At 44.9% G+C, this 17,604-nt stretch overlaps 1 protein-coding gene across 1 annotated transcript in view; it reads right to left on the minus strand.

The window, feature by feature from the left end:
• The window catches only part of DNAJC11 (DnaJ heat shock protein family (Hsp40) member C11), a 73,357-nt gene extending 58,967 nt beyond the window's left edge, over nucleotides 1-14,390 (minus strand). Inside the window, exon 1 of the mRNA XM_040645724.1 lies at nucleotides 14,271-14,390. Coding sequence (XP_040501658.1) covers nucleotides 14,271-14,342 — 72 coding nt within the window. The 5' untranslated portion in view covers nucleotides 14,343-14,390. The remainder of the gene's footprint in view (nucleotides 1-14,270) is intronic.
• Nucleotides 14,391-17,604: the final 3,214 nt, after the last annotated feature.

A 17,604-nucleotide genomic window follows, 5' to 3' on the forward strand; every position in this document is an offset into this window, starting at 1 on the left:
AGAGACACAGCCAGCGAGAGAGGGAACACAAGCAGGGGGAGTGGGAGAGGAAGAAGCAGGCTCCCAGCGAGCAGAGAGCCTGATGTGGGGCTCGATCCTAGGACCCTGGGATCACGCCCTGGGCCAAAGGCAGATGCTCAATGACTGAGCCACCCAGGCGCCCCCATCTTTATATTTCTAAATCATATGCTTATACTCATATCCTTAATTTTAGAAGTTTAGATTTAATCTACTCATGAGAATTTAGTTCTCTTTTAATTCCGTTTCTCTTTCCCCTCCTTTCTACAGTTTCCACAACTTTGAATCAAATCAATATGCAATGTCTTACTAAAAACAATTTTTTCTCCCACTTTCTAATAACTTATTTATTTACAAAAACAAACGATCAAATGTCTACAGTGTGCTTGAGAGGAATACAACACAAAAACTTAATTTTTAGGCGCACCTGGGCAGCTAAGCGTCTGCCTTTGGCTCAGGGCGTGATCCCAGAGTCCTAGGATCGAGCCCCACACCAGGCTCCTCCGCTGGGAGCCTGCTTCTTCGTCTCCCACTCCCCCCGCCTGTGTTCCCTCTCTCGCTGGCTCTCTCTCTGTCAAATAAATAAACAAAATCTTTAAAAAAAACCTTAATTTTTATTATGATTATGTAAATACAGCTCAAATTTGAATGAACCAGTATACTATGATTATATTTCTTTCCTAAACTATTTTTAATTTTTCCTAGAGTTAACGATTGCCTCATTTTTTCCATTTGCTTTAGCTTTCTATATCTCTGTCACAGATTCTTCAACTCCTCAAAGTAAACTTAAAGACTTCTAGTCTTTTCAATACAAAAATATTAAATAGTTCACCAATTCCATGTTGTTTCTTTTTCTTCCCCCAAGAGGGAAAGATCTTCCTCCCAGAGATCTCTGCATTGTATCAAACGTCAGGCCTGCTAAACAAACTTCATCCTAGGATCCCTGTCACCATCCTCCAGGGTATCTTTCCTGGATCAGTCTCTTCTTTTTGGTATCCTATGCCCTTTCTCTTTCTTGGTTTTCTTTTTATTTCAGTAGAGTTCAATCTCCAGTAGTTTATTTCAGTGGAGTTCGATCTCCAGTAGTTTCCTTTACAAAGGTTGGCTGGGAGAAAACATTTTTTGGACTTCACATATCTCAAAATGTTTTTTTTTTTTTAATTTGTTTTTTCTTTTTTTTTAAGTAAGCTCTACACCCATGGTGAGGCTCAAACTCACGACCCTGAGATCAAGAGTCACATGCTCTACTGACTGAGCCAGTTGGGGGCCCCTCAAAATGTTCTTATATTCTGTCTTTATACTTGATAAATAGTTGGCTGAGGATAGAATCCTAGCTTGGAAATATTTTTTCCTCAGAATTTTTACTGTATAGTTTGTTTCACTGTCTTTTAGCTTATAGTACTATGGCTGAGAAAGGTTAATGTCATTCCAATTTCCAATCCTTTGTGACCTGTTTGGAAACTTTTAGCATTCTCTCTTTCACCAATGATTCCCTTAGTACAGGTCTTTTTCTCCCCCACCCACCGTGCTAGTTACTTAATTGGCCCTTTCCACCTAGAGTCTTGTATCTTTTAGTTCTGAGAATTTTTCTCATATTGTTTAATATGTCTTCCCCTTCATTTTACTTTAATGTGTAAGAGTTGGTCTTCTAATTTTTAAATTTTACTTTCATCGAGATTTTCTCATCTTCATCTTTCAGCCCCTCTATATAGTTTTTATTTCTATCTTATTTTTGATTTCCAAGATCTTTTTGTTTATATTTCCTTTTAAAAAAGACTTATTTATTTATTTAGAGAGAGAAAGTACGAGTGGGGGAGGGGCAGAGGGAGAGAAAGAATCCTGAAGCAGACTCCCAGCTGAGCACAGAGCCCATCACAGGGCTCAATCCCAGGACCTGAGCCGAAACAGAGTCAGACACCTAACCAACTGAGCCACCCAAGCGCCCTAGAACAAGGTGATACTTTTAAAAGAAATATATACAGGGGCGCCTGGATGGCTCAGTCAGTTAAGCTGCTGACTCTTGATTTCCCCTGCTTAGGTCATGATCTCAGGGTCGAGATCAAGCCCTGCACTGGGCTCAGCCTGCAGCTGGAAGCCCCTCCCCCAACTCGTGCTCCCTCTCTCTCTACATACATACATACATATATAAAATCTTTCAAAAAAAAGTATCTCCTTGTTCTTATTTCTTACATGTAATATCTTACTTCTCTGAAGACGATCTAGTTTTCAAACTTCCTGCACTGTCTGCTTCATTTTTCTTTGCTGTCTGCATGATCTTAGAAATTCACACTGCAGTATTTCTCCAAATATTTATGTTCTTTGTTATCAATTCATACCCAACAGGAAGATACCACGGAGCTATCTGGAAGCTCTACGTGAACAGGCCTTGTCACCTGATGAGCTTCTTTGCAAAATCCCTGTGAGAGGACTGAGAAGTTTCATCTGGTGGTATTTTCTCTTTGATAGGCCAGTTTTTTCAGGGAAGGACGCAGAGAACAAGGAAAAAGCTGTAAGTCTCACCAAGCAGGATGTAATCACTCATATATTCCCTGCTTTGGTAAGGGTGCCATTCTCGTCCTCTACTGTGCCCATGGCTAGGCTCTGAGGCCTTCCTGGTTCAAGTTCTCCAGGGAAATCCTGTCTCCTGGCTGGGCGGGCTAGCACAATCATCTCATCAGCACTGAGTGCTACCATCAGAAAGAAAACAATCTTTGTCAACATGGCAGACAAATGGGTACTCTATTTTAAATTGCATTTGTTGGACCCCTGGATGGCTCCGTCGGTAAAGCATCTGCCTTCGGCTCAGGTCATGATGGGATGGAGCCCCATGTTGGCCTCCCCGCTCAGCAGGGAGCCTGCTTCTCCCTCTCCCTCTGCCCCTCCTTCTGCTCGTGCTCTCTCCCTCTGTCAGATAAATGGATAAAATCTTAAAAAAAATAGATTGCATTTGTTTCTTTACTACCGAGGGTGAACATTTCTCCATGCGTTTATTTGCATTTTAGACTTCTTCTTTATGAAATGACCCATTTGTTTCCTTTGTATTGTTTTCCTATTAGGGTACTCATCCTTTTTTTTTTTTTAAATTTCCAAGACTTCTTTATATATATTGAAAATATGAATCTTTTATCAAATAAATATACTGCATGTTCTGAGTTTTTAAATTGTGCTTATTGGTTTCTCTTGGTTTTCATTTTTTTCTTTGAGCAAACACAGAAATTTCCCATTTTTACAAAATCAAACCTGTAAATTGCCCCTCTTCTGATCTCTGCTGTGGTATCATGCTTGGAAAACTGCCTGACTCCAGTTTCATCATACTCGGTTCCCTTAAATAATGAAGCCATCGAAGAAGCTGCTACATCTTCAGTCACCCGGATTCTAGTGAAGACCAACTCTGGAATCAAGGTGATTCCACACTCAACGAGCATACTGCCCTCTGCTCTTATTTCCTAGCTTCATTCAACAAAGTGAGCTCAAACGTGTGAGGAACACCAGGATGTCCGAACCGCGACTGTCAGTGGTTCTCAAGGTGTGGTGGGGGCCCCCTGGAGTCTGAACCCTTTTAGGAGGTCCACAGGTCAGACCTGTTTTCAATAAAACTAGTAACACTGAGCTGTTATTTGCCTTTTTCTCGTGCTGTCATGCGTACACTGCGATTTTCCTAAGGCTACAGGATATGTGATGACATCACTGCTTTGATGGCTAATGGAATGTGTACGTGTGCATTACGTTTGCTAGTTAATTTCTAAGGTGGCAGTTTTACAGCATAAAGACGAGAGACTTCAGAGACTAATTCAATTGGTTCTCAGTTCTTTCACTGTGTGGTTGCTCACTACTTTTTGTTATATCTGCCATGATGTCTGCACATCTGTACCTTTATTGTTCGTCAGTACATAGCTATTTTGAAATCCTTCAGCCTTCCTTATGCCTTACCGAAATACAGGTACACTGTGTTTTGTTTTACAACATTTTATTAATTACTGAGTTTTAATTTCTATCAAAGTTAATAGCTGTAACTCAAACAAAAGCTCAATAATGTAAAAACATAGAGGGAAAAAGTGTGAGATTCGCTGGGTTAGCTCATACTGTGTTACCAAGCAATCCAAAAATCGCAAAGGTTTATTTCTCCTTTTACATGGCCATCTTAGGTCAGCTGGTACTCAGCTGGCTGTGTCCTCAGGTCCCAAGTTTGAAAGAGCAGCCACCCTTTGAACCACTGCCAGTTGCCAAAGCAGAGGGAAGGGCAGGAGACAGACCCTCTCTGGCTCACATCAGCATTTAAATGCTTCAGCCTGAGCACGATACATATCACTTCCGCTCATATCGTTGGCTAGAACTAGTCACAGGGCCTCACTCAACCCCTGCGGGACCAGGAAGTGCAGTCCTACCACGGGCCAGACAAGCAAAGAACCAGCAATGTTTGGTGCACAGCACTTAGAACTAACAGAGCACGCAAGCAGCAACTCACACCTCATACTTACAGCCATCTTAGGAATTGGAAAGCCACTAGGTCTGTTGTTGCTGAAGCCCATACTTGCCAGCTCCAACTTCCAGGCTGCCTCTACACTGCTGTATGTCAGGAAGGTTCCACAAACTACGTTCTATTGGATTTTGGGAAGTCTGCCTAATTACCACAATTGAAGGCTCATTACTGTCCATATGTTCCATGACAATCTGATTGAAATAAACTGCATCAGCTAATAAAACCTGTAACTTTTTATGATACTTGGTGCTCATACGATTTAAAGGAAAAAGCAGATTTCAGAGCTAATTAACACCAAGACAGCACGGGTCCTTTGTGCTGAGTAAGAGCTGTTTCATGAGGGGGGGGGGTGTTACAGATTCCGTGGTGTCACTTGTGGAGACCAAGGCACGCACTCATCAGGCACTAAACTGGACTTGGAAACATTTCCTACTTCATTCTGGAAAGGTTCCCACTATACAGTCTGAAGCCTCACACAATGAAACCTCTCTCACACACAGCCCTGCCATCTTCGAATGCCATTTTCCCTGCTCAACACGGCCTTCTACAATTTCCATTTTCATGTGAACATCTTTGGAGGGTCTGGAAATAAGCTGGGGTTGATGTGCAAACAGCAAGACCCCAACGATGTAGGCGGACTAACCCTCCACCTCGAGCACGGTGCAGACGGTGCTAACTTGCTCTGCCTGACCCCTCGCTGTGAGGAGCATCTCCAGTAGAACACGATTTCAAGTGAGACAAACCTAAGCAGCCTATCCTGAACATTCAGCTCCGACGAAAGAAAAACTCCTAAAACAATCTCAACCATGTGAAACGTACTTACTTTTACTCATATTACTGATGTTACTACAACAGGTGATAAACAAGCACCCTCCTCCCACCGCAATAAAGAAACAGAAGAGGAACAGAATGCCTGCCAGATGACAAAGGACAAGGCCAGCAGGGCAAGCCCTCCTCTCTTCCAGCGCGGTACCCAGTCTCCGCGCACCTTGGCTTACCCCGCGAGTGAGCATAAAGGCTTGCATTTGAATTTGCTCTCTTCCTTTTGTATCTGACTTTGAACAATTTTCACAAGTGAAAATTTAGATTTACCAAAGGACAACTGATAAACTCCTACCAATAAACTCCCCTAGAATGATTTGTTGCCAAAATTGCAATGTAATCTTCAACACAGGTATTCCACAAAGTGAAAAGCTACCTGAAAGTAAAAAGGTGGGTATGATGTTAGCAGATACTTAATTCTAGTCAGTACATTTACCGAATGCCTGCCCTGTTCTAAGTACTGAAGGAGGTACAACAGAAATAAAATATTAAGGAGATTACAAACTAGGTGTGCGTATGTAGGTTTCCCCTAAAAAACCCATACACGTGGACTGAACTAAAAACATAAGACAGAAATGCTAATACTAATGGTGGAGAAATAAGTTCAGGGCAGTCAGAATTGAATGAAAACGCCACGAAGGTGGAGGGATCTAAATGAGAATGCAAAAGGTGGATTTTGATTTGCTTTGGTATCCAAGATGGGCTGGGGCATTTCAGGGGAAGAGAACATCCCGAGAAACAGGCCAGTGTTGGAGACAGAACACTGACCAAACTGACACAAGAGCAAAGGAGTCTAAGTAGGACACTGGCCAGAAATTAACTTGGACATCCATTCACCTGCTCATTTATTCAGTAAACATTGGCCCGGTAGTAAGGGATGTAATGGTGAATCAGACAGCGATAGTTCCTGATCACGTGATACTTACTTTGCAGTGGAGGAAAGCAGAACATCACCACAAGGTAGGCAGAAAACACGTAAAACAGCTCATTAATAAGGGGCTTTAAAATGGAGCCAGGACTTTGATCCCTACCCAATAACCAGGGAAATAATGTGATTAGTACTGTTTCTTAATATTACTTTGGTACAGCTTGACTACAACCGACAAAAATCAAAACCAGAGAGACCTAGAGAAAACTACAGCAGAAATGTAGAGTTGAGGTTAGGAGGGCTGGTGGGTGGCCCAGGAGTTGAAGCGGAAACAAAGCATCACAGCTGGCTGGGGTCAAGAGGAGGCTTCGTGAACTGGGTGGGTCTGGTCTGTGGGACAAAGCGGCACAGTACCATATGGAGAAAACAAACCAAAGAGCACACATGGGGTTCTGGCTCGGATGCGTGCATTGGGGAGAAACTGGAAGCATCAGGCTTTGGGGGGAAAGGTGAACTTGAACACCTAAGTACAATGCCCAGAAGGCAAGAGGAGATGCAGGAAAAGCAAGAGATTTTAAAAAGAGCCAAGCTCAAGGGGCCCAAACCTGGGGGAATTGGGAGGATGGAGAAGGAGCACAAAGAGATCGTCACGGAAGCCAAAGCCGTGGGGACAAAGGCTGCCCGTGGCGGCACAGCCGCACCCGCACAAAACGCTTCAGCCGGTATTTCTCCATTTGAGGCTTTAACACTCCCAAACACCTTGTGGTTGGCACTGGAACCTCCATTTTACAACGGAAAATAGTGAGGATCAGAAAGACTAAAAGTCTGGTCTGAGAGGGAGAAGGAACTTTCCAGACTATGGCCCCCTGACCCAAAAGCTGGCTGGAGATTAAGTGCCCGTGCGGCCTGGCTCAGACCAAAGCTCGGTTCACGGAGTGAAAAGCTGCAGAGAGGGAGCAGGTGTTCACTAAACATCTATCACACGGCGGGCTCATCCAAACTGTGTGAAAAACTGACAGATCAATAAGAGCATTCCTTATTAACTTTTATGCTCATGATACTAATAAAAATATACTGGCATTTACTTTACATAATAACATGTCCATTACTATGCTGAGCACTTACGTGCATTCTTGCTTAATTTTCCCCAAAGCCCTAGGACAGTGAAATTATTGTCTGGATTTTATGGATGAAGAGACGGACCCAGAGAGGTTAAGTGGCTTGCCCCCTCCCCGATCAGGCTACTAGGAAATCAAACGCAGACCTGACTTCAAGGGCTTCGCTCCTTAAGCTGCCGACCCCTTTCAAAGCTCACCACCATCTCTGCCTTTCCAAATGATCACCCACGAAGGTGCACAGGTGCTTCCCATGGAAGGTGCTGGGCTAGTGGGTTCAGCTGTCCTCGAAAACCCCCGAGCACCGCCACAGCTTTGTGGAGTGCAGGGGTCAGGTGGACAGGCCACATGTCACGTGATTTTGAAAAGTCAACCTCCTACAGCCATTTTATTATTTAAAAAAAAAATTATTTATTTGAAAGACAGAGAGAGCACGAGTTGGGGGGGGGAGCAGCAGGGGAGAGGGACAAGCAGACTTCCCGCTGAGCCCAACATGGGGCTTGATCCCAGGACCCTGAGATCATGACCTGGGCCAAAGGCAGACGCTTCACCGACTGAGCCACCCAGCCGCCCCTACAGCCATTTTAGACTCTGCTTTGAGAAGATGGGCAGAGAAACAATCAAATCATGAATAAGTCAGAAAAACTAAATAGGAGGTTGATCAAACAATTCCAGGTTTCTACAACTAGAAGTAACCTAAGTCAGTTGTCTTACATAGAAGGAAAAAACTTACAATTTACAGAACTCATTACCCCCAAGATGGCAATATAAATTCAAAAAAAGATTAGGCAATCAGTAATGACAGAAGTCTACATACTAACAAAGAAAAAGGCAGGCCCCGGTCACTGTCAAGATTTATGGGGCAGGGGGAATCCTGTCCTCCATGCCCATTTCTGCTGAAGACAGACTGTGAGAACAAAGGAACCAGGAGCAGAAAGTCTGATTCCTGATCAGAGGTCATTCCAAGGGCTGTGGAGAGATTTTCTGACCATCGTACAATTTGGTTTTCATTTCTCTTCATGGTCATGTCCATATGTGTATTTGGTGCCCTTGAGACACAACAGTCAATAAAAGGCCAGCATCTTAGGAAAATGAGCTCCAGTTCCTTTCTGGGTCAGAAGTGATGGTTCAGATCCTATCTTCACATAAAGAGCTTGGCTTATTTTTTCCGAAAAGCCTGACCTTATACTTTCTCTCGTCTGTGTCCATCTGTTATATCCTGCCCACTCATGCAGACTTCTCGTGGTTGATGTCTGCTGGCATTTTACTACTAAAGAATGTTCTGGCTCCTGAAAACTGGGGAGGTGACACTGCACTCGCTGCATGCACAAGTGGTTCCAACAGTCCAAGAGCCAGACAGGACCTAGCTACCAGGATATGAACTTGGAGGGGGCTCCAAGCTCCTTCAAGGGAATGGGAGCTTTATCAAGTGTGGGCCACAATGGTGGTAAAAAGCAGCAGTGTTCCCAACGGTCTTTTCCCCTCCTGGCGCCCCCTTTTAAACTTTTATGCTGTTTTACTCATTCATCCCTGTAAGTTGTCTTAAATTCTTTCTTGAACAAGGTAGGGTATAAATAAAATCAAAATGAAAGTTTAATAAAAATAAACACTAAAATTCCACAGCCAAGCAAAACACATTGCTCTTGTGTCTCGTATTTTCCTCATCCATTGTTTACTACTGAACTCACAGCAAATATTAAAGTTTTCAATTGAATTCTCTTTAAGCAAAAAAAAAAAAAAAAAGAGGTATTTTGGTAGATAATGTAGAACTAGAGCATTAAAATTTCAAGAAGCAATTGTTTAAAATGCCCAAAGCAGAAAGAATAATAGTAGCTCATAATAATAACTAGCTCATGGTTCATTAAAGAAAACACATTTTAAAATTTAACCTCATGGTGTTTGCTAATCATATTACAAGATGATATCTGGAACTAACTGCATATCCTAAGAACTCCCTCCCCACCCAGAGGCAAGACCATGGGTAGCCTCTCTGAACTCCACCTGAGCACCCTCTTGACCCCAGTGCTCTGTCTTGTCGCTCAGGCCTCTGATCAGGGAGGTTCTGCCCTCCCTGCCTGACCCCTTAGGAGCTGACAGCTCACAAGAGTTATATCTTTGGGTCCCACTGGGCTTTTACCCCAGACACTGTCTCGTGGACTACCCCTTCCCCGCTACTCCCGAGCTTAGCTCCGCCTTGTGGGAGCTCCTCCCCGCTGCCCTCTAAACGAAACTCATGACTTTGCAGGAAGCAGAGTTCAGAGAGACAACTGTCTTTTGAAGATAAGAAACTCAGTATATTGAACAGAAAGAGAAAAGAAACCTTTAGGAATTCATAACCTGACGCTTACCATAAATTCTGGCACTATTTTTTTTTAAATTAATATAACAGACAGATAGCAAATTTAACCAGGATCAGGTTTACCAAAGTTTTCGATGTACATGTCCTTTTAAAATAAGTAAACCCTAATGCTTTATCAAAATTAAAGAAATAACAATAAATATTAAACGAACATCTACCTGTACAAGGCAGTGTATACATATCCCCGTTACACTGCAATACTTCCAATATACAACATCCCGGCTCACAGTAGGTGCCTAATCCATTACTGCCTGTTCCCTACATTTCAAAGTCAGAGAAAACACGAAGCAGAAAGGGTGAACTACTGGCCCAGGGGCATGAACCCAAGCCAAGGTGCCCCCCCGCCCCCCCAAAGATTCAGACACAGGACATTCTGGCTGCAAAGCTGTACGGCGTTGCCTCCCACACTCTCAGTAACTCAGAAGTACTGCAGCACGTGAGTAAGTGGAGACTTGAAGAGGTTCAATGATTTGTCGCCCAGGGGCAGTGTGGGCTGTGACTCCTGCTCCTAGTGACCCTGCTACTCAGCCTCTGCACTTACCCGACACCTTGGGAAGGGGATCACCTGCCTAAGTTGGGTTTTTGGACAACCAGGGCTTAACACTAGCTGCTGAATGCACACGTTTTAAGCAGAGTCATTGTTATAAACACCGAACTTTGAACATAATGTAGTTGATGGGAAACTCACTGAAGGAATGACCTTCTCAGACCTATCTTGGTATCTCTCCTTGGGACTAAATTACCTGCCCATCACAAGGTTAGATCGGCAATGGATGAAAAAATACAGAGCACCTCGCTGCTTTAGGAAACTTAGTGTGCACCTGGGTTGGCTGATACGTCTACACTCAACTTCTAAAGACATCCAAGCCATCCTGGCTGCTGGGATGCGTGACGTCCCCCTAGGTCAATCTGGACAGTGGTTAGTAGACCTTCCTCTACTGCTCTAGCCCACTGCATCTGCAGGCCAAATTTGAATGTTTAGTCTCACTCTGTGACTGTAACCTCCAGCTAGAGAAACCCAGACAACCAAAAATTGTACAAAGACCAACACACTCTAAACCAGGGAAGGAATGAAAGTGCAGGGACTCTGGGGAAACTTCTTCTTGGTGGGTGACAATTTTGCAATTCTAGTTTCAAGGCTGGTATGGAAGGATGAAAATCCCAGAATACTCACCTCCATATATGGACTGCAAGGAATAAACCTTTTCACATCAAGTTTATCTTTTACTTAACTGTGCTTTTTAAAAAGTGTTTAAAACTTGAAAAGACTGGCCCCTTTAAAGCTAAATTGATTGGGACCAAAGATCTTAAAATGGGTTATAAACACTGCTGAATGTCATGCATAAAAATGAAAGAGTTTCTTTTAATGGTAATACAACACTGATAAAGTAGGAATTTGAGTCAATTAGGCATAAATTCAGTTTAGAAGGTGTCAATTAAAATGTCTATAAAATGTATAAAATCAAGAAAAATTCGCTGATTGGTCAGGAATCCTTTCTCCAAATAAATTTTGGAAAATCATCTCAGAAATCTCAGATTAGTTAGATTTTAGGCACCTGATGATGCACTTGACTACACTAAACCAGAGATGCCAATCTGGTTTTAATGTGCCCGGTTAATGAAAACTTACTCCCTTGGCTCAGTGTAGCAATAGCTCTACTCTGTAAACAGGAAATTCAGAACAGTGGAGAAAGGGAATCATTAAAGATCACGTAAGTCTTGTTTAGAGAAGCATTTGGTCCTGTCTCGCTGTCTGCTTCACTCTCTGAAATACAATATGAGGGGATATTTTGAAGTTTAAAACCTGGAAAAAGAGATTTGTAAGCTGATTTTTGACATTTCTGTATTACTCCAACGGTAACCATACTTTAGGCTTGTAATTTTTAAAATTTTAAATAGAACTTCCTGGTTTTGTGTCAGGTTACTTCCATTTGGGATTTCTAGGGGAAAGTCTCTGAACTTCCTGAACACAGGGTCGAAGGTACTCTCTTGAAGGTATTCTAAAATACTGGCGGGAAGGGGATCATGCCTCCTACAGGTAAACTCAAATGGCATATAGCTATAGGACTGACAGCAAATACATCAACAGATAAAAGAGTTAACATTACTTCTACTTTTCCTCTAACTCTCCAACTAAATCATGTTATTTCAACTTCAGGTTGATTTCTGATTCCTCCCTCTCCCCCCAAAATCCTAGTAAATATCAAGTCCAAAGATCACCTTGAGAGCTTTCAAGATTCCAGTAGAATCTTGAAAGATAAGATCTGCACACCCTGACATTTCACACTGTCCCTTTGTTGACAAAGGGAACGCAAAGTGACTTCAGCAAGAGAACATGTTTCAGAGGGATTTCACTCAGAGCCATAGATATGAGAAGTGACGTAACTCATTAGGAAAAGTAACGTTTTTTAAAAGGAATATTTCCTTGGCTTCCACTCATCAGTCCAATAACAATGACAAGTCTTAAGATTCCAGCAGCTTCAAGGTATACCTTTGACTAACGTTTACCGAGGACTCTGGCCAAGCCTATTATTCTAGATCTTTTTCATCATATGCACCTGCCCAAGATTCAGTAAGCCTGGTAAATGGGTAAATTGTTGCTCAGTTACTGATAACCCAGACTATAAATGAGTGCTAAGAAAGGCTGGTTTCCAGGGCGCCTGGGTGGCTCAGTCAGCTAAGTGTCTGCTTTCGGCTCAGGTTGTGATCCCAGGGATCTAAGATCCAGCCCAGGCAGGGCAGGCTCCCTGATCAGTGGGGAGTCTGCTTCTCCCTCTCCCTCTGCCCCCACCCCCCCACTTGTGCTCTCTCTCAAATAAATAAAATCTTTTAGATATTTATTTATTTATTTATCTGAAAGAGAGAGAGAGAGAGAGAGAGATGGAGAGAGCATGAGCAGGACCCTGGAATCATGACCTGAGCCGAAGACAGGCACTTAACCGAATGAGCCACCCAGGTGTCCCATAAATAAACTCTTAAAAAAAAAAAAAAAAAAAAAAAGAAAGAAAGAAAGAAAAAAAAAAAAAGAAAAAGGCTGGTTTCAGAAAAGGTGGTTTCATTTACTGCTTTGCTTCTAAGAACTGGAGAAAACTTAGTAACTAGTCAAACCACTTCATTCAAAGGGAAAGGAACCGAAGGCCAAAGAAGTGATTTACCCAAAGCCTTACTGTTCATTAGTTACAAAAACCTCCAGGTGCCTATGGCAGCCTAACACGATTCGCAGCTCCCCCAGATATTTCATTGGACATTTTCATGAGGTGGCTAATATATTTGAGGGATTTTTATGTGGGTGCCCAAGGACACAGTACCACAACTGGCAGCTCTGTAGTCTGACTAAAAAGGCAGCAGAGTGTAGAAGTCAAGAGCTGAGGCTCCAGTCAGACTTCTGAGGGCTAAATTCAGGTTCCTGCCTTTCCATTGGTGTTGCTTTGGGCAAGTTACTTAACCTCTCTTGGCCTCAGTTTTCTCAGCTATAAATCAAGGATTATCATAATACTTACCTTAGGGGCTGGGGTGAGAATTAAACAAGGTAAGGTCATAGGAAATGTTCACTCAGCATGGTGGCCCTGCACAAAGTAGTACTCAAAAAATGTTAGCTATCGCTGAAACCATGCACACCAACACTTATGGACAACACATACTTGACCTGCCTTACCTAACATAGTCAAACTTGGCTAATTGTGATCACTGGGAAAACTAAGATGGAATTAAAGATTCTCTAGCAGGGCTGAGAAGACCAAACCCAGCAGCTTGGAGATAAACGATCCACCTTATGACCTGACCTTGGAAGCCTTCCTGCCCTTCACGCTGATGTCAACTGGACTAGTCAACAAGGAAGGAAACTTACTGGGCCCCTACTACATGCCAGACACAGTGTGAGTCTCTGTCTTTTACTGGGTGAGGAAAAGGTGCAAACACTTGCGAGTGGAGAGGGGCGCACATGCTGAGGCCGTGCTTGGGGCACCGCTGCTTTCCTGGCTTTACAGCTTCTTCCTAATCTGCGGCCTCTGAATTGAGGCTGTAGGTATGGGAGGCTCTTCCTTCAATTTCTGGACAGCCGCTCAGGGGAGAGGAGGCCGCAAGACACGTGCCTCCGGGCCTGGATTCACTTCAAAAGCGGGACGTCCCCAGGAATACTCGGGAACCCGACAGACGCCGTGGGAAAGTTCCCTCGTGGCCTTGACCTTGGTGCCTGAGACTCAGTTTCCCATTCTGCCGGCTGGGGGCGATGACACAGCTCCTAGGCCGAGGCAAGTTTGTGAGCCGGGCGAGGCACCGGGTCCTGGAGGACCAGGAACCCCACTCTAATAGCCTCCACCTTGGGGACCCTTTCCCTCCTGTGGGTACCGGGCCCTCTGGCCTTGCCAGGACGCGGCGCCCCGGCCGCCGGGAGCAGGGGTAGAGGCCGGCCGGGACACCCCCGGCGCCGGGGTCGAGGCGGTGGGACCGCCCGGTCGGCGGGCGGTCGCGCATGTCGGGCGGGGTCACGCGGCCTCCCAGCCGGCTCCCGGCCGCCCGTGGCGGGGACGGAGCGGTGGCCGCTAGCCCGGCCCTCCCGAACCACCCGGCACGGCCTCCGCCCAGACGACGTCCCGCCGCAAGCCTCACCTCCCTGCGCACGTTCAGCAACGAGTAATAGTCTTCATTGTCCAGCTCCTCCTCGCTCAAGGCCGTCGCCATCTTCGCAACCTTTCACCCCGCCAAACCGGCAAGGCCGTGCCCAAGAGGGACCGGCGAGCCGCGGCGCCGACAGCGCGGGCCAACCCGGCTGCGCCACAGCGGCCCCTGGCGGACCGGAGGGGCGCCCCCGCCCCCGCGCACCGCAGCAGCGCGCCTGCGCCCTGCGCCCCCGCGCGGTCGAGGGCGGGACGCCGTGGCCAGGGTCCGCCACGTGCGGCTCTCGGACCTACGTCCCAGGCGGTTTCCTGAGGCTCCACCCGGACCAGGCAGGGAGGCTGCGGTCACACCTGGGCGTCTCTGTCCCCTAAGACACCGCCCTCGTCCCCCACGCTGGATCCCAGTGCGGGGAGCATCCTGTCTCAAACAGCCCCGCCCAGGCCCCCCACACGGAGTCCACACTGGCCAGAGTCTTCTCGAGGCCGCGCTTGCTGACTTCTCTTTGCACAGGAAACCTTAAGAATGGGATTTATTCCTGCCTCCATTGTGCTTCGTCTTTTCTCCTGGTCATCCAGAGCCCTGCCCAGAGGACGAGCCTCCTCAAGGTCGTTTTTTTTTAAATTTTAATTTATTTTTTATTATTGCCCTATATTTAGGAGCACCTGGCCATTTTTTCTGCTGCTTAACTGATAAGGCAATACCCATTTGGTTCCTAATAGAATTGTCTCTGGCAGGCATCTATACCTACAGCCCCTATCCCAGAGCCCTCCTCTTATAAATTTCTACCTTATAATTTAGCGGTGGAGTCTAATTGATTTCAACCTGGTGCCTGCTGTTTGGTGCATTATTAAAGATGTCTCGGTTACATTCATCTAAATAATTTAAATGTCTTCGAAATGATGCAATTATCAAGAGAAGGTGGACAGCAGAGCTTCCATGCTCTTGCCACCTGTCTGGTTCATGCTGACCTGTACCAGGTCCTCATTATTTCTCAGGAACGTTTGTTGAGCCTTAACTAACCATCAGTTTAGAACCATCCCGGTTGCCCTTCCTGAGCAGGTCTCCTGGGAAGCCCCAAACACCTGTCTGTGGATTTGAGAAGTTGATTTCTTTCTCTTCCTAATTTTTGGCCAGATGTTCACCATCTGGGCCTGTGTATGGTCCCTTCCAAGTTGCTCAGCCCTCTTAGGATTTTTTGGCATGAGACAAGTAGGTGTGCTGAGACAGGTTATTGAGGGGTGTTGAGTCAGTCTGGAGCCGACCTCAGCCCAGGCTGTAAAGGAAGAGCTATTTCCTCAGCTGTGTGAGGCTTCTCCACAATAGCTTTCACAGACACTCACATCCCGTCCGCAATTGCAGGAATTTTTTATGGTCTTTCCTTTTTTCTCCTTTGCAGAGCAGTGATTAGGGCTAAGCTGCTTGCTGACATTTGCTGGTCTTTAAGAATTTCTTACAGAGAGGCTGGGGGAAAAAACTACAACGTTGAGACATTCCTTTTTTCCTTAGGTTTGTAGACATTAATTGGGCCATAATGCTCAGTTGGGTAGAGAAGTTCCTTGCCATCTTTCCTCTGCCTTGGAAAACACTGCCTCTAGGAATTATATAAACAGAACCCAACATATGTTTCTGAGGGCCCAGGTCTGTGTTTCTATGATTGAGAATGACCTGGTTTTTATCACCCACTCAAACAAAATAAATAGTGACTCAGGGATGCTCTGTATTTGTCCCCTTTCAGGCGCACGAGACTTTGTATTACGGTTACTTGGAGAGTGAATGTGACAAATGGAAAATAAGCTTAGATACACCACAGGCCTGAGAGGAAATTTACTTCGGAGGTTGGCTGTTTTGTTTCTCCCTCCAAAAACCTTAATCTCTGATGGTCAAAATAATGGAAAGCAGGAGCAGTACAAATTGATAAGTTACCGCACCCATCCAACCAGCAGTCCTGCCGGTGCAGCGGACGAAACTCAGCCACATTAACTCACGGCCTTGCGTTTTTGTTTTCTCTTTATTGGGTAAAACCACAAAGCAATTTGTAACTTAGCTGCAAAGCCAAGACTAGCATACTTACATAATATATTTATATAGCTATATCTACGTGTGTGTTATATATATGTATAGATAATCATTTTTGAATTCTCTCAGCTATAAATAGAGAACATAAGGACATTTACCTTCACCACCATTTGTATTCATACCCAGAATATTTGGCCTTCCAAGCACAACCATCAGGAAGCTTCCTCTGTTCAATGGCTTGATCTAGTGCCTGTGGTGGAGGGGGCTCCCTTCTAGCATTAAATATAGGACACTCGGATTTGAATTTCAGATATGCGATGAATAATTGTTAGTATACGTATACTAATATTGCACGGGGCATATACATACACTAAAAAAATTCATTGTGTATCTGGAATTAAAATTTAACTGGGCACCCTGTATTTTTACTTGCTACATCTGCAACCCCAACTGGAAACCCTTCACTCCTTCCCCCTTTTCCTGAGTAATACTCGTAAGAGATGAGGTAAGCAGCCCGACCCAACCTCTTCTGCAGTTGGGCTGAATCCACACCCCTTCTCTATAATTCAGGAGGAAAAATTACCTCTAATCTTTTTATTATTCTCTTGTCATTGAGTCCAGATTGGGATTCAGTGCTTGCTTGCCATTCATAGCCTGTTCTTCCTTTTCCTCATGAGCTCTGATAACCCTGTTCAGAGGAGTTAGGGTAAAAAAATTCCTTAGCTGAAGAAAAGAAGGGAGAGTGTGCAGACACACTCAAGAGTTAAATTTTCTTGATGGCATCTCCTCCCTTAGCATTTCAGGGACATGTTTTTTACATCTTTAGCCAAGATGGTCATTGCAGAAGGGTTGAGTCACCCAGAGGAAGGGCCACTCCTGCTGTGTGGAGACCTTTGCTGGGAGGCTGCAGGGCCGAACGCCTAGGCAGGCTCCGGTGGGGATGGACTGGGGTCTCTGCGACTCACCAGTTTTAGACTTCACCATCCCAACAGAGCATGCATCTCCAAAAGCTCCAATTCAGAGCTTCTGCCTTCGGAACTCAGCATTCTACCTGCAATGTCATCCATCCATCATGCTGAGGGTACTGGTTTCCCCTGCTGTTTGCAACTTCAGGTCCTTGGTCCCTGTGTGTTAATCTGTCCTAATCCATCAGCTCCCGGCTGGGGTCCCCTTCAGATCTGCTTTCTTGGTCATTCAGTGATATCATAATCCTTTGACCTTTGGCTCTGTCCACCACATCCATTTTCAGTTTGGTTTCTCTTCCTTATCTACCTTTCTGCACTCCTCCCAGGCTGTCGGGAATAGCTGG

The sequence above is a fragment of the Ursus maritimus genome, unplaced genomic scaffold (assembly GCF_017311325.1).
Source record: "Ursus maritimus isolate PB19 unplaced genomic scaffold, ASM1731132v1 scaffold_32, whole genome shotgun sequence".
Taxonomy (NCBI): domain Eukaryota; kingdom Metazoa; phylum Chordata; class Mammalia; order Carnivora; family Ursidae; genus Ursus; species Ursus maritimus.